Consider the following 27,305-nt stretch of genomic DNA (forward strand, 5'->3'; position numbering starts at 1 on the left):
CCAGATGTAAATTAAGATTATGTTACCAATTTGTGACTTCTAAATTGAAAACTGAAGACGGAAGCCTCTCTCCTGCTTTGCACTGGAATAATTAAGTCATAACCCAAAAGAGCAAGTGAGTTTCCGATCACATTCTTGAGATCTAATCTAATATTATCCATTTCAACGTAATCAAATTCTTCAAAAAGTGGGCAGACTGAAAATCTATTTAGTAATCCTTTGTAGACTTCTAGATTCTAACAAAACCCACATCTTTTTTCTTAGTGGCTTTACAAAGAACTCTTTAATTATTGACTTCTATAAACTCCCCTTTGTCTGCTACTGGCTGGAAGTTACCACAGAGGGTGCTCTGTTTAATTGGTTTTCTTTCATGCCCCAAAGTAAAGATTTATTACTGGTAGACTTAAAGCCTACAGGCATTTTTGCTTTCAGAAATAAATCCCATGATATTTAATTGGTCATATATTTGGAGTACAATTATTACATAGAATATAATTTGAAATATGATTCTTATGATAATTATAAAACTGTAATTGTAACACACAAATTTTAACTAGGAAAAGGTAGGATATACATAACTTGTCTATTATCACTGCCACATATGGAATACAATATATACAAACAACATTTTAAGAAAGACACAATAAACTTCAAATAGATGACATTCTATTTAATTTCTATCATGTGTTACTTGAGAACAAACGCTATTCATCTGAATTTATTAGATACTGTGAGGTAGGGTAGAAGGAGTTGTAAATGAAGACCATAATATGGTTTCTATTTTAAGGGATTTATACTTTGGCTAGAGAGGGAAAATGTAGATATATGGAAAAGTGAGAAAATAATAGATGGCTACAAATAATCAAGTGTTAAATAAGCATTAGAGGTTTAGAAAAGGTGAGATGGAGAAGGCAACATTGACATCCTTCAATAAGAGCTGCTCTTCATTGAATGCCATTAAATGTCAGGGATTTTATATGCATTATTTCTAAAATTAAAAAAAATAATATTATTCAGTGATTTGGGCCCAGAATCTCAAACATCTAGAATTGTTTGTATTTCTTAAATTGGAGTCTATTCATTCACTCACGCAAGCACCCATCTATATAAATCCACTTATCCCTACAAGATATCCCTAGTTTGCTAATTATGGAGCCTTGTAAATTCTGGAGTATGCGATCATGAAAGTCTCTTCTATGAAGCAGAAGATGGTGTGTTTCTTAATCAGCACGAAATACAAAACATTAAGAGTTGACAACTCCTCAATATAATGTAAACATTCTTTTATTATGGTGAAAAATTTATATTTATATTTAGCCAGCTGAACTCAATTTAATAATCCTAATTTTGCTGGCAACATTCAAAGCATCATAGTCAGGAGCCAAACATATGCATATGCCTTCTCTCCCCTGGGCCTGACAAAAGAGCTGACCTTGGCCATGACAATGTCACTGAGCTTCTTCACAGCCTGTTTGATTTGGTGCTGTATGGCTTTGACATCTACAATGAACACATGTATGTTGTTGTCTTCTGGTTTCCTCATGGCTGACTTGGTGCTCAGAGGGAACTTGATGATGGCATAGTGGTCAAACTTGTTTCTCCTTGGGGCACTTTTTTTGAGGATATTTGAGCTGCCTGCAGAAATGCAGCATCTTGGGCCCTCAGAAGGTAGGTGACATGTGGATTTTTTGTGTGTGCATCTGTGGATGCCTTTCAGCACTGCTTTCTGGGCTTCAAAGATGTTGCATTGGCTTTGGCTTTGGGAGGAGCAGGGGCTTCCTTCTTTGCTTTCAGCATCATTCTCATTAAAGCGTTATTAATGTCAACATCCTTAAAAGTCCCTTGCCATAACTGAAAACAAGAGAGCCTTCCATAGCTTTTATATTCTCTCTTTCTGAACATCTAATCTATGGTTCTCCAAAGGTAAGTAGAGACAAAAGTACTTTTAAAGATACATCAAAGCTAAGTGTTACACTAAATAGCACACATCTATCAAGGTCTGAAAGTATTAATGTTCTCCTATGTACACAAGGATTTCCCTTGTATTGTTATCACAAAGAGAAATGCACTAAATAGTGAAATGTCCCAAAGTGAATCACATTATTACCCTGGGACTATTTGGGGGCGTATAAAGTGAATGGGTCATACTAGAATAGTGGAATTAGAACTGTGCTTCTTGAAGCTCCCTTAGGGACCTTTGGAGGGTGGGAATACCTGTTACTCCAGATCCTCTCGCCCATTCAGTTAGCATGGATGTGTTTTAATCTTATTTTTATATGTACTGTACTAGAAGATTTCATTTGTACAAAGTGATCTTCAGCTTAAAAAGACTCAGAACCATCACAAGGCATTCTTCAGTTCCATATATCTGGCTAGTTCTACAGATTGAGAAAGCATAAGATAGTAATAGTGACTCATAATTAACCTGATTATTCTGTTACATAGAAATGTTCATTAAAATAATTGGAATTGTTTACAAGAGTAAAATGCTCTCCAGGCCAATTGGTTCTAATTATAGAATGACTCAAATTAGAAAATGTTGCTAATTAGCTGTGAACACATAGTGTTAAAACAAAAGCTTGTGTACACTATTCTTTTTTTGTGGGTACTGAGAGAAAGGAATGTGATTTCTTTGCCAATTGAAAGTCTCCTGGTCTTAAATTCTATGTTACATGATAAAAAATATATTATCTTTGAATGATTTGTTACTTAAATAGCAATTAAAGGGTCAACATCACATTAGCAAATAACAAAGAGCTATTTTAAAAGTGCCCAAATCTAACCCAAATGAGAACCTTACATAAATTTCCTGTATATACTATGTATAGTGGTCACATATTTTGTATGAATTTATATTTGCTTAGAGTTCTAATTTACAGTCTTGATTCTCATTAACAAACATTTTATGCCATAAACCATTTGATGAATATTTTACTATTTGCACTTTTAAATGCCTTTAGAAAACAAACATAGTTTAATTCCCAGAACATTCTCCTTATTATAATATAGTAGAATTATACTGCCGAGAACTTTGAATGTATATTTTAGTTCATTCAAAGAGGCTGTTATCTATTTATCCATCCATCCATCCATCACCCATCCATCCATCCATCCATCCTTATACCCATCCATTCATTCATCCATTCTCTTGTCAAATTTCCCCTTGGAAAACCCTCCTTTTTTTTTTTTTTTAATAAACAACACAGCTCCACTTGTTTATCCACTTACTGGTGCAGAGTTTCCATTTGGTCCCCTCGATCTGACCATCCTCCCCAGGACTTCGACACCATCCGATGTGATATTAGCTGAGGCATTTATTGCCTTCTCAGCCACATGCTTGCAGTCAATAACCACTTGGACCAAAGTCTTGCTGACAACAATGTGTATCTGGGTAAAAGTAAAGATGTTTTAGGAGGTGGGAAGAAGGAAGAAATATCAATCAAACATATAGTTTCATGACTTGTCACTTAAAAGCAGGAAAGAAAAGGAATTCCGTCACTATGCATTTTGCTAGAAGAGAGAGGTTCTACTCTTACCACCACCGTGATTGTCCCACATTCGGGTTGCACTTCCACTTTTATTTACTTAATACTTTCTTTAAAATGACTTTTTAAAAAAAGATTTTATTTATTTATTCATGAGAGACACACAGAGAGAGAGAGGCAGAGACACAAGCAGAGGGAGAAGCAGGCTCCATGCAGGGAACCCAATGCGGGACTTGATCCTGGGTCTCCAGGATCACAGCCTGAGCTGAAGGCGGAGCTAAACCGCTAAGCCACCCAGGCTGCCCTTTAAAATGACTTTGAAAGGATTCTCAATCTAGCCTTCATCTAAAGCAGCAACATCCTGAAATGACAGGGTTGGTGGGCTGGTTATGCCTTTCCTGAATGCACAATAAAATGAACATGAAAATTTTAAATGAGAAAAGCTAATGGATTTACCAGCAAAGGTACTACCGGTTATTGGCAAACCACACTTTAATAATATTTATTTAACTTAAGATGAAGAGAAGAGACCTAGAATCTGACAGGGAAGGAGGAATGCCTTCTTGTGACTCCAGGACCAAAAGAAATAAAGCTCTTTTCCTTAATGTGTGGTACCATTTTCTCAAAGGAATTTCTAGAATCTGCATGTCTCCGGTAATATATTCAGGAGTCTACAATTCTTTTTTTTTTTTTTAATTTTTTTTTTAATTTTTTTTTTAATTTATTTATGATAGTCACAGAGAGATAGAGAGAGGCAGAGACACAGGCAGAGGGAGAAGCAGGCTCCATGCACCCGAAGCCCGATGTGGGATTCGATCCCGGGTCTCCAGGATCGCGCCCTGGGCCAAAGGCAGGCGCCAAACCGCTGCGCCACCCAGGGATCCCGAGTCTACAATTCTTTGTGAGGATCTGTAAAAATGTGTGTCATCTTGGAGGTGATAGTCAAGGGAAAGTATATTCTAAATAAACCACATTGTAAGCAAGTTCCGCCATGAATTTTCAGACCTTTTAAGTGTATTTCAGTTGATGATGCTGTTTGCCTCACAAGTATTTCTTTTTCGTGGAAGGTGACTTTTCAGGGAGCTTAAAGAGTGGAATTAATAGGCAAATAATCATTTCACGTTAAGTGAAAGTCAAAGAAAGTTACAAACAGCTACATAAGGGAAGCTATGGTAGTTTGAAGAAAAGGTTATGGGAGTTAGAGCAACTAGGACCAGTTGTAAGTAGAAGTCAAATATCACGAAACATCATCTTTCATATTAAAATAGCATTACTTTTCACTTTATTGGTCTTTTAAAAAGATTTATTCATTTATTTTAGATAGAGTGTGCGAGTGGGGGAAGGGGCAGAGGGAGAGAGAGCAGGATCCCCACGACTTGGAGCTCTATCTCAGGACCATGAGATCATGATCTGAGCTGAAACCAAGAGCCAGACGCTTAACGAACTGAGCCCCCCAGGGACCCCATTAACCTTGTTGGCTTTATTCAATTTTTATTTTTTATTTTATTGTTTTTTTATATTCTATTTATTTATTCATGAGAGACACAGAGAGAGAGGCAGAGACACAGGCAGAGGGAGAAGCAGGCTCTCTGTGGGGAGCCTGATGGAGGACTTGACTCCAGCACCCAGGGATCACACCCTGAGCTGAAGGCAGACGCTTAACTACTGAACCACCCAGGTGTCCCTCAATCTTTATTTTTATTTCATAGTTGCACTGGATCTGGAAACATGAGGATATATATCAATTTTTACTGAATGTTTTGTTTATGTTACATCATGACCAAAATAATTTAGGTCAACAGGAGAAGCGCTTGAGAATTCTTTTTCCTGCAAAGAGGAGTTAAACCATTATTCAACTGGAGAAACACTGCAGGAGTTTTTCCTGCACATTAGTTCCTTCATACTAACATCTCTCTCATGATCATTTAGAAGGATCAAATTTGACTCTTGTGTATTTTTGAGACTTGGAATACTTTCATTATTACGAATTACAGAAATTTTCATGCTGGGTGCTAGACAACCTCGTATAAATATTCATGCTTTAAGAACCATTAACCTAAAAAAAAAAAAAGAAAAGAAAAGAAAAAAAAAGAACCATTAACCTGTGGGGAGACTATCCAGGTTTTTTTTTTAAACAACTTTTGCTTTACAACAGGAGACACTGAAAACTTTTCAAAATTATTTTGCTTCTTTGATTGCATTTAAGGATCTTTTTACATAATTATCAACTTTTGAAAGGCGTTGGTTGGGGCCATACTTCATATCCAAAGTGTAGAAATTAAAGCCAATTGAAAAATAAGAAATTAAGGTAAAATATTCATTCAATTAAATACAATTCTATGAACAAATCAAATTTTATCTTTACATAGTGTACTTGCATCAAGATTTTCCATTAGTAGATCTATTAACAGAATAGTTTGCTACATGATAAGCTTTTCCTTTCTGGTTTGTTTTGCTGTTTAGCTCTATTAACAATACTGAAAAGAGTAGAGGAAAGCTCTTTAAAAATAACTTTTAAAAACTGGAAGGATTTTATAAATTTATTTTATTTATTTTTAAAAATTATTTATTTATTTATTTATTTATGAGAGACACACACACACGGAGACAGAGACACAGGCAGAGGGAGAAGCAGGCTCTATGCAGGGAGCTCAATGTGGGACTCGATCCCAGGACTCCGGGATTACGCCCTGAGCTGAAGGTAGATGCTCAACACTGAGCCACCCAGGTGTCCCAGGATTTTATAAATTTAAAACTAAGTGTTTAATGACTCTTACTTATAAGGTCTTTATGATCTTCCAGTAAGGTAAATAAAGCTTAACATTCACCTAAGGCTCTTTTTTTTAAATTTTTTTATTTATTTATGATCGTCACACACAGAGAGAGAGAGAAAGGCAGAGACACAGGCAGAGGGAGAAGCAGGCTGCATGCACCGGGAGCCGGACGTGGGATTCGATCCCAGGTCTCCAGGATCGTGCCCTGGGCCAAAGGCAGGCACTAAACCGCTGCACCACCCAGGGATCCCCACCTAAGGCTCTTAAATGATTCTTTGGAATGAGAATTACAAGTTTATGTTAAAATGGCAATGTGTTTTTAACACTCATGAAATTTCACATCTCCCTTATTATTTTTCTTGACAACTTTGCAACAGATTTTGCTTAACCAAGAAAAAATCTTGTCAGGACAAGAGGAACTTGGTGAGTAAGTGCTAATGGGACTATTTTGAACTATGAACTAAGAAATCTCTAAGTGCATCTTGTGTTTTTAAGGTATTATACTTCTGATTGTACAGTCCTATTCAACAACAACAACAACAAATTTTTGAGTGTAACTTTTCTGGTATACAGTTGTTCTCAGGCAGTTAGGGTATTCAAAATCCCAAAAAGTAGCAACATTGTGCAAATTAGATGGATTTGACCATGCTCTAGGTCAGGAGATAGCAGCCAAGAAGAAGTTTGCTCTGTAACATCCCTTTCTTCACTCAACACACAAAAGGGAGGCTCAAGAGACAAGGTTTTTTTTTTTTTTTTTAATTTATGATAGTCACACAGAGAGAGAGAGAGAGAGGCAGAGACACAGGCAGAGGGAGAAGCAGGCTCCATGCACCGGGAGCCTGATGTGGGACTCGATCCCGGGTCTCCAGGATCACGCCCTGGGCCAAAGGCAGGCGCTAAACTGCTGCGCTACCCAGGGATCCCCGAGACAAGGCTTTTTGCAGCACCACCTATTAAATGCTCTCCTCTCCCTGCAGCCTTGGCAAGGTTGCATTCCTTAACAGCCCAGAGATCAGTGGGATCATTTGCTAAACACAAAGGAAATAGTACATGTTGGAATGAAGCATGGCTATTCTAGTGATCACAAAAATTAAGTGTTTCAGAGACATGAAGTGGAAAGGAACAGAGTTCTAGTACAAACACCAGGTAGAAATAAAAACTACAGACAGGTTACAAAGTTCCTCCTCAGAATAACTTTTATAATGGTGGTGATGAGTTGTCTGTATTTATATAAATATATCAGTACAAACTGTCTTCTACAACATGAACTGGCTGGTCTGTACTGTACCACCATCTGTACTGGTGGCTGGGTAGACCAGCAATCCTTTTCGAATCACACATACTGTAGCGAAATAATAATTTTCCTCCTAGTAATGCAGTATCCTCTACCATACTGTTGCTCAAAGCATGAACCTGGACCACTTCTAACAACATTCCGTACGGTGCCTGGTAAAAATGCACACTTTGCTTTCATATCTTAGAACTACAAAGTCAGAAGAAGCTCACAGATAATTCTTACTCCAATTAAAATATGAAATCCAAAGCTCTATGGGATTTATTTTACATTTCTCTGTTGCTTGGCCCACAGGAAATAGAATATAAATAAGTAAATAGGTAAACAAACAAACAAATAAATAAATAAATAAATTTACATGTTGGAAGGAAGCGTGGCTTCTAAATAAATAAATAAATAAATAAATAAATAAATAAATAAGGCATTACTCACCTTGTGAAAGCTACCATGGAAAATTTTCCTAATTTCAGGTCCTTCAAAAGTAACTGTTTGAAAATCCCCACTGTAGTCATAGTTGAAATACGTTAAGGTTTTACCTCCATCTAATCAAAGAAAAATAAAAACAGCTCAGAAATTATTATAATGGGTAAATAATTTTTCTAAAATTCAAGCCAAGACAAAATAATGCATCCTTTGTTTTGAGGCTGTGTTTAGAACAATTTGATGGAAAAGTAAGGAAATGTTGATCTATAGTCCTTGGTTTACACCAGGCTAAGAATTAATTAAAATAACTATGTGGAATTAATTGAAATAACTATGTGGCAATAATAGTGACATACAGACACCTATATATATTCTTCCTCTGTACTTCTTTGCCTATAATCTTATGCCCAACACCCTCCTAGGAGATGGTTGTCTAAAACTGGGAGTAGAAGTAGACAAAAAGAGACAATAAAGTTAATCATATCTTAAGACTCAGAAGCCAAACCCTTTGCTTTATTAACCCCTGGAGCAACCAACTTTTCCAGGACATGGAGCTTACACCACCTTAAACGTGATATTCCGGTAGGTCTTTTATTATGAACAAACTAAATCCACAAACAAACTAACTCTTCCTAATCTTCAGGACTTCATGTTAAAAGGAATTACAAAAAAGAAAAAAAAAAGGGAATATTTCTTCACTAATTAATTCCTAGGTTACAATTTAATTACTCACTGGAATTTCAAAAGGAATAAGCTAGTCTCTTTTTAAAGATGTTTTTAAGTTATTCATTTTACAGAGAGTGTTGAATGTGAGTAGGAGGAAGGGCAGAGGGAAAGACAGAGAAGCAGACTCCCTGCTGAGCATGCAGCCTGATGCAGGGATCCATCCCAGCATCATGACCAGAGCCGAAACCAAGAGTGGCATGCTGTTATAATGGACTGAGCCACCCAGACTCCCTGGAAATAAGCTAGTCCTAATCATTTTGAGAGGTTTCTTTCTTGTCAAGTCCCATGTGAAGATGGGGTTAGTTATGTATACTCTTTTAATCTAGGCTTTCCCTTAGTTTCAGTATGTATGCAAAATGCTTTACAATATCATATTTAGTCATTGATTCATTTCCATGTACTAGAAAGTCCTTTTACAAATACTGGTTGGAGATAAGATTAAATACATTTTTTATCCAAGTATGTGAGTTAGTAGCTAACAATAGCCACCAAATTTTGGTACTAGCTTGACTGGAATCCTAAACAAAAAGGTATTTAGAAAACTTAATAACATTAACTGAAAACATGATGATCCTCTTAAATGGTCTTCATGTGTGACATCCAAGAACATGTGATTGAGAAGCTTTTTCACTGGTTCCCCTCTTCTTTCCAAACTCCAAACAATAGAATGCCCCAGGCTTCAGACCTATTCTCTTCTCCTTCCAGATTTAATCTCTAGATGATCTCATACAGCATCATGGCTTATATGCCACTTATATACAACTTGCAAATTTATGTCCCCATCGCAGAATTCTTCCCAATATATGCTGCTGCAAATCTGGAATTTTTTTCTGGGATATGAAATAGGCATTGTGATATTGCACTTTATAAGAAATATATATATGGTCATTCAAATATATATGAAAAATATATATTTGGTCTTGGTCTATGGTTCCTGGCTCACAGCTCCCAAAACACTTGGAATTTTCTGTGATAAGAGCTATTAAGATGTTTCTTGTTACATTACTGAAGTAACTTTCAGAAAACCGTAAGGTAACCTAAGGATGGAAGGCTGGTTGTCAAGAGAAACAACCCTGTGATGAGAGGGCTGGTACATTCAATTCCACTTTTTTCTCCCACCTCTAAGGAGTGGAAAGTGCCTAGAGATTGAGTTCAATTGCCAATAGCCAATAATTTAATAAATCATGCGTACATAATGAAGCCTCAATAAAACCCAATGGATGGGGTTCAGAGAGCTTTTAGGTTGCTGAATACAAGGTGAATATTTGCCTGGAGAGGATATGGACCCTGTGTGCCTCTTCCCACACACCTTGTCTTACGCATCTCTTCCATCTTGCTGTTTCTAAGTTATATCTTTTTATAATAAAGTAGTAATCTAGCAAGCAAAATGTTTCTTTAAGTTCTGTGAGCCATTCTAGCAAATTAATCAAACCCAAAGAAGAGCTTGTAGGATTGATGATTGATTTTTTTTGTAAAATCTCTGATTTATAACTAGTCAGTCAGAAACACAGGTAGTGGGGGTGGGGGAACAGTCTTATGACACTGAACCCTTACGTAGGGCATCTGATGCTATCTCTGGATAGATAGTATTAAAACTGAGTTGAATTCTCAGCATCCTCCTGATATCTGAGAACTGCTTGGTGTTAGGTGTAAAATTTCCACTCTCCTCATATCCCCAGCACACACACATTGGAATTGGGTTAAGGAACCCAAAAGAAAAATCTTATACTTATCATATCCATGTACAAAAAATGATTCTGGTTTTACCCCTCCCAGTGACCTTCCCGACTCCCCCAATCATCAATTTTGTTCTTCCTGCAATCCTTACTATCCCAGTAATTGTCTCTTTCTGCCTTGCCCACTACTGAATCCCAGAGCCTCGTGCTGGCACATAGTAGAAAGTCAGTGAATATGTGTTAAAAGGACGAGTGGATGAATGGATGAAACAACTGTTACATAATTTATTGCTAGTATTTACTCATGGCTTAAGATAAATGAGTTACTCTACAATATACAATTGACCCTTGAATAACGTGGGGTTGAAAATCCACATGTAACTTCTGACTTCCAAAAAACTTAACTACTAATAACCTATTGTTGACCAGAAGCCTTACTTATAAACAGTTGATCAACATATATTCTGTATATTATAGGTATAATGTATTATATTCCTACAATAAAGCAGGCTAGGGAAAATATTATTAAGAAAATTATAAGGAAAATTAAGTTATAATATTTTACTACATTTATCAAGAAAAAAAGCCTTGTAGAAGTGGACTCATGCATTTCAAACCCAGGTTGTTCAAGGGTCTATGGTACACAAAACAGGCAAGATGGCATGCCATAATCGGAGAAGGACAAACATATGGTCTCATTCATTTGGGGAATATAAAAGTTAGTGAAAGGGAATAAAAGCAAAGGAGAGAAAATGAGTGAAAATATCAGTGAGGGTTACAAAACATGAGAGACACCTAACTCTGGGAAATGAACAAGGGGTAGTGGAAAGGGAGGTGGGCAGGGGATTGGGGTGACTGGGTGATGGGCACTGAGGAGGGCACTTGACGGGATGAATACTGGGTGTTATGCTAGATGTTGGCAAATTGAACTCCAATAAATTTTTTTTTAAAAAAGATGGCATGCCATATACATTATTCATTACTCATACATGTATATGCAAATACATAAATATACTTACTATCTAAAATGACTCCAACCAATGGGTCAGAATTTTTATTTAAAATCTCCCAAAGAGCAAATGGCTCTTCTGGAGTGTCAGGGAGAATCCGGAATAGAAAACTCATTGTGTAGTCAGAGGGCAGTCCTTCTGGATGCAAATATCTGAAAAATGGAAAGAAAATAACATTTTCTTGCATCCCTTTCAAAAAGTTATTTATCTGTTTATAAAAGCAAATATGTTTTAATTATATAAGATTTGAAAACACAGAGAACTGTTAATCCCATCCATAGGTGGCCACTGTTTTGATGTGGTACATTTACCTTCAGTTTTTCAAGGATTCTGTAAGTATTTCTCCAATCTGTATAATGCTGCCCCTTCTTTTTTCTTAGCACCATTTACCATACAGTTTATATTTCCTTAAATATTTTTTTAAAAATATGATATTTAATGTCTGCACAAACTTTTCTTGTCTGGCTATTCCATAACTTGTCTAACTGGTCATTTCTTATCAAACATTTAAGTCATCTCAAAATTTCTGATATTATAAATAATATTTACCTGCAGTCTTTTTGTAAAACTTAAGACATTGTCACTTTCTACTATAGGTTGTAGTTAGTTGCATTCCTGTCCATGCTTCTTGCTGGGATGCAACATCTAGATCTACCTTCAAGAGTTAAGAATAATACTATTCCTGTTGCTGGGAGTGCTGTAGGTAGACAGCTCTCAAATGCCAACTCCCTTCAGAGACTGCCTTCGCAGAAGGAAGGATCCTCCCAAGGTCATGCCAACTTTTTTTATGGCACCTGTTTTCAATGACTGGTCTTTGAGGGCATATGAAGACCAGAGCCTTTCATTCCAGTGGAGGTAGCTCCATTTTCAGAACTCCTCTATGTTCACCAATGGAGACTTTCAGTGAGATTGTTTCACAGCTTGACTTTTCTCCTTTGTCTCCTCTCATGTCCTTCCATTACTTTCCATGAGAGCATGTCCACATCAACCTCCTTGAACCCTCATCTCCACACCTCGATCTGCCTCTGGGGAACCAAACCTGTTACACCATCTTATCTCTCTCTAACAATTAAGTGGATCGCTGATATAATTTTAAATTTTTTCTCAATGCAATAAATATAGCCCTTTACATATATAGGAGTCCTAATTAATAGTTATTAAGTGGTTAGATTTGTGAATATGAGACCTCAGCCTTAATTTGAAAATGAGAGTTTGGTTTGCATGGATAAAAATCTTTCATTCATTTTATTTATATATTAGTTCATTCATTCATTCATTCATTCATTCATTCAACAAACATTTATTGTGTCCCTACTATGTGCCAGATGTTGTAATAGGCACTTAAAATACATCAGCGAATAAAACCAGCAAAGCACCTATCCTTGTAGAAGCACTTAAATTCCAGCAGGGTGAATTATACAATGTGTTAGAAGGTAAGCATGCCATAAAAAAACAACAACAACAAGAAAAATAAAACAGTTTAATGGGGATTGGGAATGCTAGAATGTATTATTTTGCAATGTTAATTAAAGTTATCACCACTGGCTTCACTTAGAAGGCTCACTGAGGTTACATCTGAAGAAAACCTCCAAAAAGACAAAGACATCCAGCTAGCGCAAAGACACCAAAGTGGAGTGTGCCTGGTATATCTGGAGAATGGACTGAAGAAGACAGGAGGTAAAGTCAAAGAGGTAATAGGTACTCAGATAATATAGAGCCTATGGGCCATTCAATAGTTTTGACTTTTAATGCAAGGGGAATGGGGAATCAGATTTTGGAGTGATATAATGTACATTTTTAAAAAATAAGTCAATCGGAGAAGGACAAACAGTGTATGTTCTCATTCATTTGGGGAATATGAATAATAGCGAAAGGGAATATAAAGGAAGGGAGAAGAAATGTTGGGAAATATCAGGAAGGGAGACAGAACATAAAGACTCCTAACTCGGGGAAACGAACTAGGGGTGGTGGAAGGGGAGGAGGGCGGGTGTTGGAGGGGAATGGGTGACGGGCACTGAGGTGGACACTTGACGGGATGAGCACTGGGTGTTTTTCTGTATGTTGGTAAATTGAACACCAATAAAAATTAATTAAAAAAAAATCACTCTGACTGCTACTTGGAAATAGAGTCTGGGAAGGCAAGGGTTGTCGGAGCAGGAAGACCAATGAGAAGCCTGCTTCAATGAGCCTGGGAAGAGATGACAGCGCCCCATATGGGGTGAAGGCAGTGGAGATGGTAAGAAGGCACAGATGACAGGATATCTTGGTAAAGTGGATGTGGGTTATGAGGGAAGAGTCAAATTTTTTTGCCTGAGAAACAAACTAGTTAGATGTAGTGATCATTAAGATTGAAAAGGTTGTAAGCAAAGCCGGTTCTGGAGCGAAGGTCAGATGGTTTTGAAATGCAGAGTCTGAAATGCCCATTTAGATATCTTGAGTGAGATGTCTAGTATGCAATTAGATATGCTAGTCCAAATATGGGGGAAGGGGTCTGGACTAGAAATATAAATTTAGGAGTCACTGGCATATAGACAATGCTGAATACCACTCAAAAGATTGCTAAGGAATAGGTATAGACAGAGAAAACGAGAATGTCGAGGATCCTCCAGCATGAAGAAGTGGAGGTGAGAAGAGGCAGCAGTGAAAAGAACAGCTGGTAATGTAGGCAGAGCTCAAAAAAGTGTGTCCCAGAAGCCCAGTAAGGAGAGTGAATCCAGGAGGAGGAAGTGAGTACCTGTGTCAGATACTTATACTGGTGGAGTCAGAGGAGGCCTGGGAACTGGTGAATGGATTTAGCAAAGGTAGATGGTATTCACTGGATGAGCCATTTCAGTGGGGTAGAAAGGATTTTCCCTTAGGCAATTCTCATTTTTGGCCAGGCCTCCACAGAGGATTTTTTTAAAGATTTTATTTATTTCTTTATTTGTGAGAGAGACAGAGAAAGCACGAGTAGGGTGAGAAGCAGAGGAAGAAGCAGACTCCCCACTAATTAGGAAGCCCAACGCAGGTTGATCCTGGAACTCCAGGATCATGACATGAGCCGAAGGCAGATGTTTAACTGACTGAGCCACCCAGGTGCTCCCACAGAGTATTTTTCAAATACCCATTTTAATATCCAACCCTAAACTCTGAAAAAAGAAGCTCTCCTAAAAAGTAACACCAGATGTTGGCTTTATCTAAAAGCACATAGATTCTATAGGTCAAAGGCATTTATAACAATTTTCCGGAAAATGAAGCTACACTTACAACAGCAAATATTTTACATTATTAATAGAGGTCTGCTTATTTCAAATATTATCCTCCTAAATGAAGCACAATAAAATAATCCGGGTAGTACTGAAATAAGCTAGAATTTAATAAACAATATTTTCCAAGAAGATAGGAAAGCAATTTGTGTATAATTTGCATAGATGAATTTAATACTCTAATATGATCTCCCCCATTTGTTCATGCACATGTGCACACTACATCACAATCTGGGCACTGAAAATGTTTCACACTGGAATGGAAAATAGCAGATAACATCTTGAGAGATGATCCCTTGAACCAGAAATTTGCTGTAAATGGGCCCAGGAATCCCTATGTACATCACAACTGTAAAGCGAGTAGATAATGTGGTTTGTACATAAACTCAATACTACTCTTCAACTATATGGAGTCTCTGTTATGACTTCTCAAAGATGACTTTTTTGACTTTGTCAAAGAAAAATGAGCTGAATTCATGGCACTAGCATGAAATGGCTCAGGGTGTGGGCTCCGGGGCCTGATTGCCAGATGCAAGTCCCAGCATTTTTGCTAAGCAACCATGTGATCTCACTTGAGTCATTTAGCTTCTTTGTGCTTTAGTTTCATTATTTGTAGAACTGAGATAATAACTGAATCTAATTCACAGAGCTGTTTGGAGCTTTGAGTGAGTTTATATATATAAGCACTTAGAACAATGCTACGTAAGTATCAACTGCCTTTATATATTTTTCAGACTAACAGATAAAGTTAAGCAAGCGTTATGCATGAGTCCAGTGTTTCTAAACAAAGAAATCTAATCATTTGCCCTTATCATCACAGAAAATCCTACTGGGAACTATTACAGCATATTTCAAGCTGACATCATTTTCACATTGAGATATAATAACAAATGATTGGCTTTAATATCTTGCAATGGAAACATACTTGGTTGGCTGGGAAACCAGGGCATCTTTATGAATTCGGTAACAGGGATACACATTGAAGGTACCAGGCTCCATGGAAACCCCTTCCACAGATGAAAAATCCTTTTCGACCAAACCAAACATTTCCATCATCTTAAATCCTAAAGAGAGAGAGGGAGAGAATAGGCATTTTAGGATTTTAAATTTCAAAATTAGTCTTTTAAAGATAGAAAAAAACAATCTGGACCCCAAATGGGAGTTAATATGTTTGTATTTGGAAAAATTATGATAATGCATACCTGCAAGGTCAGTGCCATCCTTGTACAACAGTGGGCAGGCTAGGAAAAAAAATAAACAATATAAAACCCGAATTTAGATATTTTCCAAACATATTCTTTCCCTATCCTGAGAACAGGAAGCTAACATAATCTTTGCGGAAGTCAATTGTGAAGGGAATTCAAACCAGATGTGGCTATGGTTTTTTGTGGATTCCTAAAGACTGAAATGGTCTCCCTTGGCTTCTTACAACCAAAAGGACATGGCTTCCTTCTCCTCTTACAGGTCTATTAAAAATCGATGGTGGTCTCTTGAGAGCATGTGTTGGGAGAAGTCTCACTTCTAATGTGTTACCCTGATGAGCAGTCTTACTACATTTTGAAAACCATTTGCTACAGTTGTTTCGGGAGAGTTGCTTTCAGACATAGGCTCTCATCTCATTAGGGAAAGTATCCACCTAAAGCCCTACATGGGGAGAGTGGAGGTTTATTTCCAAATACTCAAAACCACAAAACTTAATGTCTGCATAATAAACAGCTCTGCAAGTCCATATTCTTTTCTCAGATCAAGATGGGACTCATTATTTAACTGGTATGAAATATTTCAGCCATTAAGCAACATGAGTAAGTACAAATTCCAAAGAACTAACTTGCTGATGCGGTTTCGCAGACAAAAGTAATCAACTCATCTTCAATTTTCTTAAAGGCGTCAAAGTCATCCACAAAGAAGACGTGCCGTGAACTGGGCTTGCTGCCAATGCTAACCAACTCTGAATAATCTGCATCAGCCACACCGACTGCAAAGATGCTGTAGCCTGTGGCAGGAGGGGAAGAGATTTTTGATTGTTTTAAACTGTACAAAATACAAATAATGCAATGTAAGACACGTCCCAATGTTTAAAATGTGTTTATGAAGAAGGCCTGGTTGGGGGGGATGGATAATTCATTTTTTACAGTCCACCAGAATTCTGCATATCCATATGCCACTATATGATACTTATTCCATCATCCCCTAAGCAATTTTCCATTCTAAAGAAACTCAAGGTGGCCAATGCCCCAATTAGTGCTTGAGGCAAAATAGTTGCCATTGGAGGAGCATCTGTATGCTACATATTTCTAATAATTATTTTAAGATTTATGGGATGAAATGGAGTTGAGACAGAGAAACTTATCTCAGGTGGTTTTTTTTTACATGTAATACCTGAGATATTAATCGACTAGCAACCTAAGGTGGGTCATGATTCCATTCTTGGCAAATAAATAGTAAACTACTATTCGCCAGACATGTCTTAAAAAATGGAATCTTCATGAAAATCCTATGAGAATCTCCATTTTAAAGATGAGAAGGCTGAGGAGTTTGAGGAGTTTCCATGATCAGGTTCCCTCCCTGACCCTGCATATTGGTCCTTTTCACAGTTTTGCACTTAATCGATGCTATCTCTTACATAAAGTGTCCTATATGTAACAAAAGTATTAGAGAAAATGCAGCAAAATATTAAATTTGTAACTTGGAGTGTTTTTAAAAATTTGCATCATCTAGTTAATATTAAAAATATTTAGATTAAATATTAAGAAAGAGAAACAATTAAGTCATTCAGATGTGGCCTATAAATTTGTATTCAGAAAACGATGGCAACATTACTACTGGTGGCTTACCATTTGACTGCATCTCCCCGGAGATTTTGTTCACATCATCTTGTGACCTGCCATCAGTTATAACCACAATGACCTTCGGGATGCCTCTTCTGGTCCCTGACTCTGCCGTGAACAAACTATCTCGGACATGCTTGATTGCTTTTCCTGAAACAAAGGAAGGCAACTGTTCAATTTCATTCTTTTCCTTGTTTGTTTCACTGGGGAGGAGAGGGTGGGAGTGAAGTTCTTAGATGGGTGAAAAATCTTTTTAGAAAATCTCTATTACTAGGCCTCCAAAAAAGTCATTTCAGTAATTACTAATAATGAATTACTTTTGGATTTTTGCCGAGTTTTGTTGTCTTACCTGTTTTTGTATTTCCCCCTTTGTATGAAATATGTTTAATTGCATCAAGAAGGGTCTCTTTGGTGTTGTATGCATTTAGTTTAAATTCTGTTCTGGGGTCATCAGTGAACTGAACCATTGCAACCTGGAGAGAGACAACGTATTTGTTTTCATATATATAGAGACTTCCTCTGGGCCAGAGAGCACAGACAATGGTATGATCACATTACATTTTAAATTTCTTTTTTAACCCAAACCACAATTTCTTTGGCTTAAAATTTCACACAGGTTACAGAGCAAATCTGACAGCACATCAAATGGCATTTTTGTTCTCTAAGTATTTTTCAGGAAGCAGTTTATTTTTAAAAACGTCTCTCAGTCTCATAAAAATCTTTCACTAAAGTATGTAAGCCTTTTGCCACCTCGTTTGACAGATGGAAAAAATGTAGCCTTATAATTTGGCAAAGGTCAGAGAATCAGAGGTGGATTCTTTACAAGGATGTCCTCCTGAAACAAACCTGTGAAGAGATTACTACTCTTCCATGTTTTATACAAAAGAAAATGGAGGCACTTTGCAAAACTTCCATGTTTTATACAAAAGAAAATGGAGTCACGTGCTTTGGACAATATCCCAAGAGTAGCCACTGACAGAGCCCACAGTTGAAGCCAAGTAAATCCTACTTCAAAATCTGTGTTTTCTTTTTTCTTTTTCTTTCTTTTTTTTTTTTTTAAGATTTCATTGATTGGTTAATTTAGAAAGCAAGTGACGGAGGGGTAGAGGGAGAGAGAGCCTCAAGAAGACTCCCTGCTGAGCATGGAGCCTGCCCTAGGACTATTTCAACATCCTGAGATCATGACTTGAGCTGAAATCAAGAGTCGAACACTTAACTGGTTGAACCACCCGAGTACTCCCAAAATCTGTGTCCTTAACCACTGTGATAAAAACCTTCTTGGCTTCATTTCCTATTGTTTGCTTTTATTTCAGGGGAATTTGGGGGCCATCTTAAATTTATTGGGCTTTTTTTTTCAGCACAGTCATGGAGGGAATAAATACAGCATCTTCAAAGTGCTTCCCTTGTGTGAGCCTTCGGCTGCTACCCACTTATCAAGGGCCACTGCTACACATCTCACCATCTCTAGGAGCCACATCTGACCCCTCTATCCAAAACAAATTTCTCCTTCCCCAAAATGCCTCAGCACTTTATGAATTTTTCTCTTATGGTTCTCCTTACATCCAAATTTTCTCAGCCATTCCTCCATGACACATTCCAAAACGGCTCCTATCCGTGAATCTCCTTGCTACCACCCATGCCCAGGCCTCCAACTCATCTCTGTGTTGGACTATGGTCTCTCTGCTTCCACTCTTATCTGTGTTACTATTCACACTCCACAAAATAGTCAGAATGACCTTTTTTTTAAACATTTTTTATTTATTTATTCATGAGAGAGAGAGAGAGAGAGAGAGAGGCAGAGACATAGGCAGAGGGAGAAGCAGGCTCTATGCAGGGAGCCCGATGTGGGACTCGATCTTGGGACTCCAGGATCACACCCTGGGCTGAAGGCAGGCGCTCAACCACTGAGCTACCCAGGGATCCCAGAATGGCCTTTTTAAAAAAGCAAATTAGATCTTCCCTCCTCAAAACTTTCCAGTGGAGGGGCGGTTGGGTGTCTCAGTCGGTTGAGTGCCTAACTTTTAGTTTCTGCTCAGGCCAGGATGTCAGAGTCGTGGGATCAGGCCTGTATGGGCTCTGGGCTCAGCAGAGAGTCTGCTTGAGATTCTCTCCCTCTGCTATTCCCTTCACTCAAACACACACACACACACACACACACACACACACACACACACACAGTCTCTCTCTCTCTCTAAGACATAAATGAACCTTTTTTTAAAAAAAAGCCTTCCCAATGGCTTCCCACTGCAATTATGATCACATCAACTTCTTCAATGATTCATAGCAGTCAAGATGGTCTGGCTTTTTTTCCTTCTGCCTCTTTTCCTACTCTCCACATGCTCATCCACTATGTTCTAGCCACAAGTTTTAGCACCTGAAGCCTCAAAACTCATTTTCATTTTGGGCCCTTTGCACTTACTATCTTCCTTTTCTGGAAATTCTACACTCAGCATTCTCTGCATCATTAGTATCTCAATTCAAAGATCACCTTCTCAAAGAGGACTTTTTTGACCACACAATTTAAAATAACCCCCCACACAAATTAAAATAACTTTTAGCTAATTTAAAATCATATAACTGTTTTTAGTAGGTTGCGCCCCTATCCTGTGAATTTATTTGTTGCCTATTTTACATCTGTCTCTCATCCTCATCCTCTCCCTGCCTTTAGTATTATGAGCACTCTGAAACTGGGAACATTGTCATCACCATTATGACAGTGCTCTCCTTGACCAGAATAAATCCTCAATAAATATTTACCTGATTGAATGGATAAATTAGATTTATGTTTTATGTGCTACTTGATCTACAGGAATTTATGGCCACAACCTTTCTCTTTTAAGATTTTAATGTCCTGGGGCACCTGGGTGGCTCAGTCAGTTAAGCATCTGCCTTCCACTCAGGTTATGATCCCAGGGTCCTGGGACTGAGCCCAAATCAGGCTTCCTGCTCAGCAAGGAGTTCACTTCTTCCTTTCCCTCTGCCCCTCCCCACCGCTTGTGCTCTCTCTCTCTCTCCCTCTCTGTCAAATGAATACACAAAAAAAATTTTTTTTAAGATTTTAATGTCCTTGAAGGCAGGGGAAATATTAGCTGTATCATTAAAGGAGCTGCTCTGTCATAGTACATAAAAGAAACATATACTGATGTGGCTGTTCTAACCTTTCTTAGTTTTCTGAACTTAACAGCTTTTAAGAATTAACCTCTTCTCAAGTTTTGTCATGCATCAGTAAGCTGCCTCCAAACCTAGACTTATCTATCCTCTCACCTAGGGTCAGATCTCATTCCTATATTACCCATATCAGCTGACAAGTAGCCATAACAATAGCTTGGAATAATTTTTTAATACACAGAGTAAACTAAAGATTGTTCAATCAGCCTTACTTGAGTTCCATCTGCACCAATCTTGTTCAGGGCTCCAACAGTGCTATACAGAAAGTTAATGATCTTATTGAAATTTTCATCTCCAATACTCCAGGATCCATCCACCATAAATACCAGGTCTGCCTTGGCAGCGCGACATACTGAAGACCAGGAATAAATTTTGAATTAGAGACAAGAACAAAACATAGTAGTTATTACAACCAACAAAGTAGATGATGGTTTCCTTCTGGTAACTGCAGCTGTTTCCCAAAGGAAAGGTATAACTCATATTCCAAACTCTTGCTCATTATACCTCCTGACAAGCATTTCTTTCTCATAGTCAACTTCCTATTCACAACTGGAAGCTTTTCTCAAATATGTAGAATTAGAGAGAAAGAAAAAAATCTACCAATCTCAGCCCCCCAAGACAGAAAATGAAAGAATAGAAAAATGAGCCACTTATTAGAAGAGAGTCCAAGCTATTACTCTAGGTACCCTATTCTCTGCTTATTAAGTCAGTAACTTCAGAGAGATTCAAATTCAGAAGGAAGGCACAGGACACAGTGGAAGCAGATTAATCTCCAACTTGATATGCATGATACGGCTGATACCATAAGCAAACTTCCAGCTTTGCTCTCAAATTCTGTTTCTGCCTTTCTGCCACCGATTGGTACTTGCCAAGAAATGTACACTAATGCTACCCTGGGGGGACTATTATCAGTAGTTATTACTGATACCAACATAACAAGCAAAAAACACATGAACAAAATGCACCCCACCAAAAGCATTTTTCAGTAGTCCTTTGTTGGCGCCCTGTGCTGTTTCAGATTATCTATGCCTGTCTTCCCCTTATTAGGGTGTATCATTGTGGTTGACTCTGTTTTATGATGAAACAAACAATTTACTCTTCAATAATATGAATCTTTTAATCTTAGGCCAGTTGCACACAAATATGCCCTGAGATAATATGCCTTTCTCCCTTTTTTAGGAAAAAAAACACACTTGGTTTTTATTTTATTAAGCACAACTTTATCCCTTAAAGCTATTTATAATACAGAATAAACCGTCTCCAGGTGAGGTAATACTCCAGGAACAATAAGGATCTGGTAAGGTTGTTTTTCTCAGTTCTGAGATTTATAAAGTCTTACAAATTTGTGGTCTGAATTTAAAGCTGAAATGGATCACAAGATCCGCTAATTATAAGCTTATGAAAGAAAACCTGGTCCGCTGTATCCAAGGACAAATTAAATCAAGATCAGATGTCAACTTTGAAATGAGAGCGAAATCTATTTGAAAATATACTCAAAATGAAAATTTATTTAATAAATCAGAGGAAAAAATACACTAAAATGCATGAAGGAATTACCTCTGGGATATGAAATTCTTTTCAATTTTCTTCTTTGTACCCTTTTCTACTTTTTAATGTTTGTTTAAAAAACAAAACCAACAGAAACTCTAAACCTAAAATTACAGCATTATCATCTTATTATTTACCTTCCTTCGCTGGTGGAATGGTCGGAGGAAAAGTAGGTGGTTGAGTAGGAAGTGACTCTGTAAAGTAGAGGGAAAAAGAACATTGATTAGCCATCACATCTGTGGTGAAAAGAGGGAGGTCATGGAGTAATAATTCTTCAGGAAAAGTCAATGATTTTGACCATTGTCTTCTTGGAGAATTTAGTGAATCTGGGGACTACTATAAATCAGCCACAGCCTGTGAAAACTCGCTCCAGCCACCCCCTAAAACTCACACTGAAGGCCTGAAATGCCATTTTGCCACAATTCAGTTTGCCCAGCAGGAGTCCATGCAATCAAAGTGTCAACTACAAAGTGGTTCTAATGCTGATTTAAGGCAAGAGTCTTGCCAACTCATTTCAGATTAGTCTTTGGCTGCTTTCACACATACAATAAACTTCATTTCCATTCTGCCTAAGGACTAACCATCAATCCTTGTTCAATAGCACCTTCTCCCCTTCTCACCCTGCATCCCCAGGATGTGGTCCCCAGTGGAACCTAGTTTGCTCTCTGTTCTGCTCAGACTGTGTCTGGAAAACTTTCAGTTTTGAGGACCAAATGTCAGGACACTGGGAGGCTATCATGTGTCCAGATCAGTTCAAACCGGATGATGAGGGATGAGAAGTCCAGGTAATATGCAAAATAGGATTGGCTAAAGGAATGGGAGATAGTTACGTGACAGTGGTGACTATCATAGCAGTTCATGTGGCAAAGAGGAAGGAAATTATGGCATCATTAGGTAAACATCCTAAATGTTACTATATTCTTTACTTGTCCTTATTTGACGATAAAAATGTAAGAAAAACTGAGAAAATACTTTTTGTTATCTCAGTTTAATATGAGGAAAGCTGTCAACTAATCATAGTCATTCAACCTGGAGACTGGTAAAGCACCAAATATCTGGAAAGATCTGAGTTGAGGCTGACTGATTATATGTCAAGAATATTGTAAGGGGAATTCCTTCACTGACAGGAAGGTTTGAAGGTTAATTGTAAGGTCTCTTCCAATTCTAAGAGGCAATGAGATAAAACTTTCTGAGTAAAATAATTTGATATTTTAAAAAATGAAGTAACTATATTTACTGAAATAAAAAAAATGTTTGAGATTAATTAGTATATGAGATGAAGTTAGTCACAGAATACCATGGTATGATCCCTTTGTGAAACAAAAAAATATATATGATATTTATATATATATGTATATGATATATATTAACATAACTGCATATGTCTATATAGCTATAGATTAGGTAGATAGATGATAGATAGATAGAGTAGAATTTCTTGAAGGAGACCAAGCTGGTACAAATAGATATTTCTGGGAAAGAAGGATAGGAAAAGAGGGAGGTCAGCAAAGCACTTTTTACTTTCTACTGCATTATTAAGGATATATATATATATATATATATATATATATATATGTGTGTGTGTGTGTATATATATATACACACATATATATATATATGTTTTATCTTTTAAAGGCAATTTTTGAAGCTAAAAAACACCAAAAGTAAAATAAAATAAAATAAAAATTGAGAAATCTTAATACCAAAACTAGGATTGTAAAATTTTCTTGAAAGTACCATAAAATGCTTCTAAAGCCAGATGTATTTATCTTAAAACCTATGGAAGTACTGGATCATCTTTATAATTGTCCATGTTCTTTAATGTGGAAAACTGAGGCATATCCTAAGTCCTAAATTCCAAGAACCAAATCAATGAGAAGCAATGGTAGATAGGTCAATATGTCTGGGTAGAACACCTGGCCAAAGACTCCTTTGGGTAGGAAGAACCACAATGAATTGGTGACACACATTTATATTCTCTATGTGGCACACAGATGGTCCCTGTCTTCAATGTGTGAGAGGCTGTCATAGAGAAGAGGAAGAAGTCTTGATCTGCACTGATTCAGAAGGTTAAACTAAATCCAATGGGTAGAAGCTACAAGAAGACAGACATCACCAACATAAAGGAAGCATTTACATCAAACAGAACTATCTAAATTAACCCTGGATTCATAGTTATCACTGGTGGAGTTAAGGTTAGGGGATGTTGAAGTAGACCAGGGATTGAAAACTCAAATTTTTTTAAAGGTCAGGCAGGTAATGAAAATGAACGAAGAATTAGCCTAAACATCAACAAGTAGCAAACTTGAGAACACATATACTGTGCAAAAGAGACAGCAGTTGGTCTCAGCAGATTTACACCATGGTATATGTATCCTGTGTTGTAAAATCTTTCGAACTTTCCTCAAATTCTTTAAAGCATGGGAGCAAAAAAAACTATGGCTGAGAGAAAACATCTCTCATGGTGATATCTTACCTATGGCCATTAGTTTGTAACTTCTAAGAAGATAGCCATGGTGATATCAAATATTTGTTCAGTAAGATACAGGTAGAAATTTCCTCAACAGATTATCTTGGATCTTTACCATCACCACACGGGATAAGAAGGCAAGTATTAAATTTTACTGCTGAGCAAAAAATGTTTAGAGATGTGGAACCCCCCAAGGCCTCAATGTTAGAAAGGGTCTCAACCAAGTCTGTTTGACTCTAAATCTTGTGCACTACCAGGCCGCCAGTAACTTCAAAATCATATGATCTCCTCTCCACAAAACAGAATTATTTTTTTAAAGGCTTTACTTATTTATTTATTCATGAGAGACACAGAGAGAGGCAGAGACACAGGCAGAGGGAGAAGCAGGCTCCCTGTGGGAGCCCAATGCAGGACCCGATCCCAGGATTCTGGGATCACACCCTGAGCCAAAGGCAGATAATCAACCACTGAGCTACCCAGGCATCCCTATAAAACAAAATTCTAATCAGTGACAAAAAGAAACATACTACTGATACATTCTACAACGTGAATAAATCTCAAAAACATATGCTAAGTGAAAGATGCCAGATGCATTTTTGAAATGTCCAGAAAAGGCAAATGTATAAGAAAGCAAATTGCCTGGGGACAGAGATGGGACAGAGATTGTGGATGAATATGAAAGGTCTCTTTGGGTTGATGGATATGTTCTAAAATTGGATCATGGTAATGACTATACGGCTCTTTAAATGTACTAACAATCACTGAGTAGTACACTTAAGATAGGTGAATTTTACGATACATACATTATACCTCAAAACTATATATGCAAAATAAAATGTGGAATATTTTAGTATCATAAAATAAAATCTTCATATTAGAAAAAAATGGATGATTCCATTTATTATGCTTTCACTGTCTGTTTCTAAAGGTCACACGTTGCTACTGATTCCTTCCTGCTTGTGCCAGACCAACTGAAAGACTTATACATAGACAGAACTTTCCAAATGTCAGATATACGATGGAGGGGCTACCAAGAAAACCCATCGCCCACCACCTATTCAGAAACAAATCCTCAGGGACTTTGAGTCTAAGTTCAAGATACTGAGTTAAGTACACAAATTTCCCAGAATTCACTACAATTAAAACCATTTTCATGTTTCTGGCCTTTACGTCAGGAATCCTTGATTAAAAGCCATTCCAAGAAGTTGACACTCTCCTTGGTCTTTAGAACATGTAAAAAGTGCTTTGTTTTAATTTTATACTTTGCCTTTCCCTTCAGTACATCAGATCTGTAGCCAACTTGGAAAAAGTGCAAGAGCCTCTTAAGTAGGCAATAACTTGAGGGTCAGCCATTTGGAACATCTTGGCTCCATTCCCACCTCATAGCTGTGGTAATATGCCATTGTTTGAATGTCAGGACCGGGTCCTTAAACTTCATTTCACACACATACCACAAACGTTCCTTATGGATATAGATCACAATAAAGGTCATTGTTTCAAGCACTTTGCTATCTTATGGCCTTACAGTCCCTTGTGAAACATATGGAGGATGGAAAAAAAAAAAAAAACCCATATAGATGACATCAGTGGGCCACATGCAGTGAATTATGGGACTGGAGAAGAGGAAGAAAACTTGTATTACAGATATGCCTGGGCAGCAATAGCTAACATTTTTCTAAATGGAATAAAGCTTTTGAATCAAAACAGGATGCCTAAAATACTATTTGTCCACGGAGACAGGGATCAGGAGAGGACACATTTGACTTACGTGTTTTTTCCATTATGCTCACACTGGGTCCCTCAATCTCCTGAAGCTTTGTGTAAACACTGATTTTATATTCTGAATCGGGCTGAAGTCCATAGAAGCAATGCCTGGTTGTCCCTCCGCTCACTGTGGATTCTTGCTTTTTTGTGTCTATAATAAAACAAAATGTACACACAGGAAATTTTTAAAAAGAGATAGATAATTTGCTTCGAAAATGCCTAATATGCGTGGCCTAATCAGATAACTTCAGAATGAATTATACTTGTTTAGGTATTGCACCTTTTTCTAAAGAGTTAATACATCCACTGAGTTTTTTACAATTGAAAATCACATTTTCATATGCTCAAAAATGAGAATAAAAGACTCCTGAATCAACCCTTTAATGGAAAATTATTAGTATGTATAATGGTGTTTACACGTCTTAACTGATCTTTTGGACTGATATGGAGGTGAGCACATTTACTTTTTAAAAATTAGAATATTCTTACAGTTACAAATTGACAAAAAGACACATACTCTTGGCCCCATACAACTTACTACTGTGTAACAAGATGCCTTCCTGGCAGGATCCTAATATATAAGTATGCTGGGGCACCTGGCTGGCTCTGTCAGTAGAACGTGAGACTCTTCATTCTATCTAGGGTGGTGAGTTCAAGCCCAACATTGGGTGTGGAGCCTACTTAAAAAAATAAAAATATAGGTATGGAGTTAGGAATTATAGAGGTCTAGGCAGTCCTTTTGCCTCTGGATGAAGAGATGTGCTTCCAGGGTCTCAGAAGCTTTATCCACAGGTCTAGATTATTTCCAGAACTGCATAAATGCAGGCAAGAGTTTGGAGTGGCACAGAGAGAGCCAGGAAGTCCCCAGAATGCCCAATTTACTTCTTCTCAGCC

The 27,305-nt window shown here is 37.4% G+C and overlaps 1 protein-coding gene across 2 annotated transcripts in view; it reads right to left on the reverse strand.

Moving 5' to 3' along the window:
• The window catches only part of COL14A1 (collagen type XIV alpha 1 chain), a 217,781-nt gene that overhangs the window by 74,818 nt on the left and 115,658 nt on the right, over positions 1 to 27,305 (reverse strand). For both annotated transcript variants that reach the window (XM_041769636.1, XM_041769637.1), the window contains exons 24-34: positions 26,416 to 26,562; positions 22,315 to 22,371; positions 20,842 to 20,981; positions 17,811 to 17,934; positions 17,468 to 17,611; positions 16,462 to 16,626; positions 15,836 to 15,874; positions 15,559 to 15,697; positions 11,398 to 11,540; positions 7,986 to 8,095; positions 3,229 to 3,387 (exon numbers count right to left, since the gene is read on the reverse strand). In XM_041769636.1, coding sequence (XP_041625570.1) covers positions 3,229 to 3,387; positions 7,986 to 8,095; positions 11,398 to 11,540; positions 15,559 to 15,697; positions 15,836 to 15,874; positions 16,462 to 16,626; positions 17,468 to 17,611; positions 17,811 to 17,934; positions 20,842 to 20,981; positions 22,315 to 22,371; positions 26,416 to 26,562 — 1,367 coding nt within the window. The remainder of the gene's footprint in view (positions 1 to 3,228; positions 3,388 to 7,985; positions 8,096 to 11,397; positions 11,541 to 15,558; positions 15,698 to 15,835; positions 15,875 to 16,461; positions 16,627 to 17,467; positions 17,612 to 17,810; positions 17,935 to 20,841; positions 20,982 to 22,314; positions 22,372 to 26,415; positions 26,563 to 27,305) is intronic.

This window comes from Vulpes lagopus, chromosome 9 (genome assembly GCF_018345385.1).
Source record: "Vulpes lagopus strain Blue_001 chromosome 9, ASM1834538v1, whole genome shotgun sequence".
NCBI lineage: Eukaryota > Metazoa > Chordata > Mammalia > Carnivora > Canidae > Vulpes > Vulpes lagopus.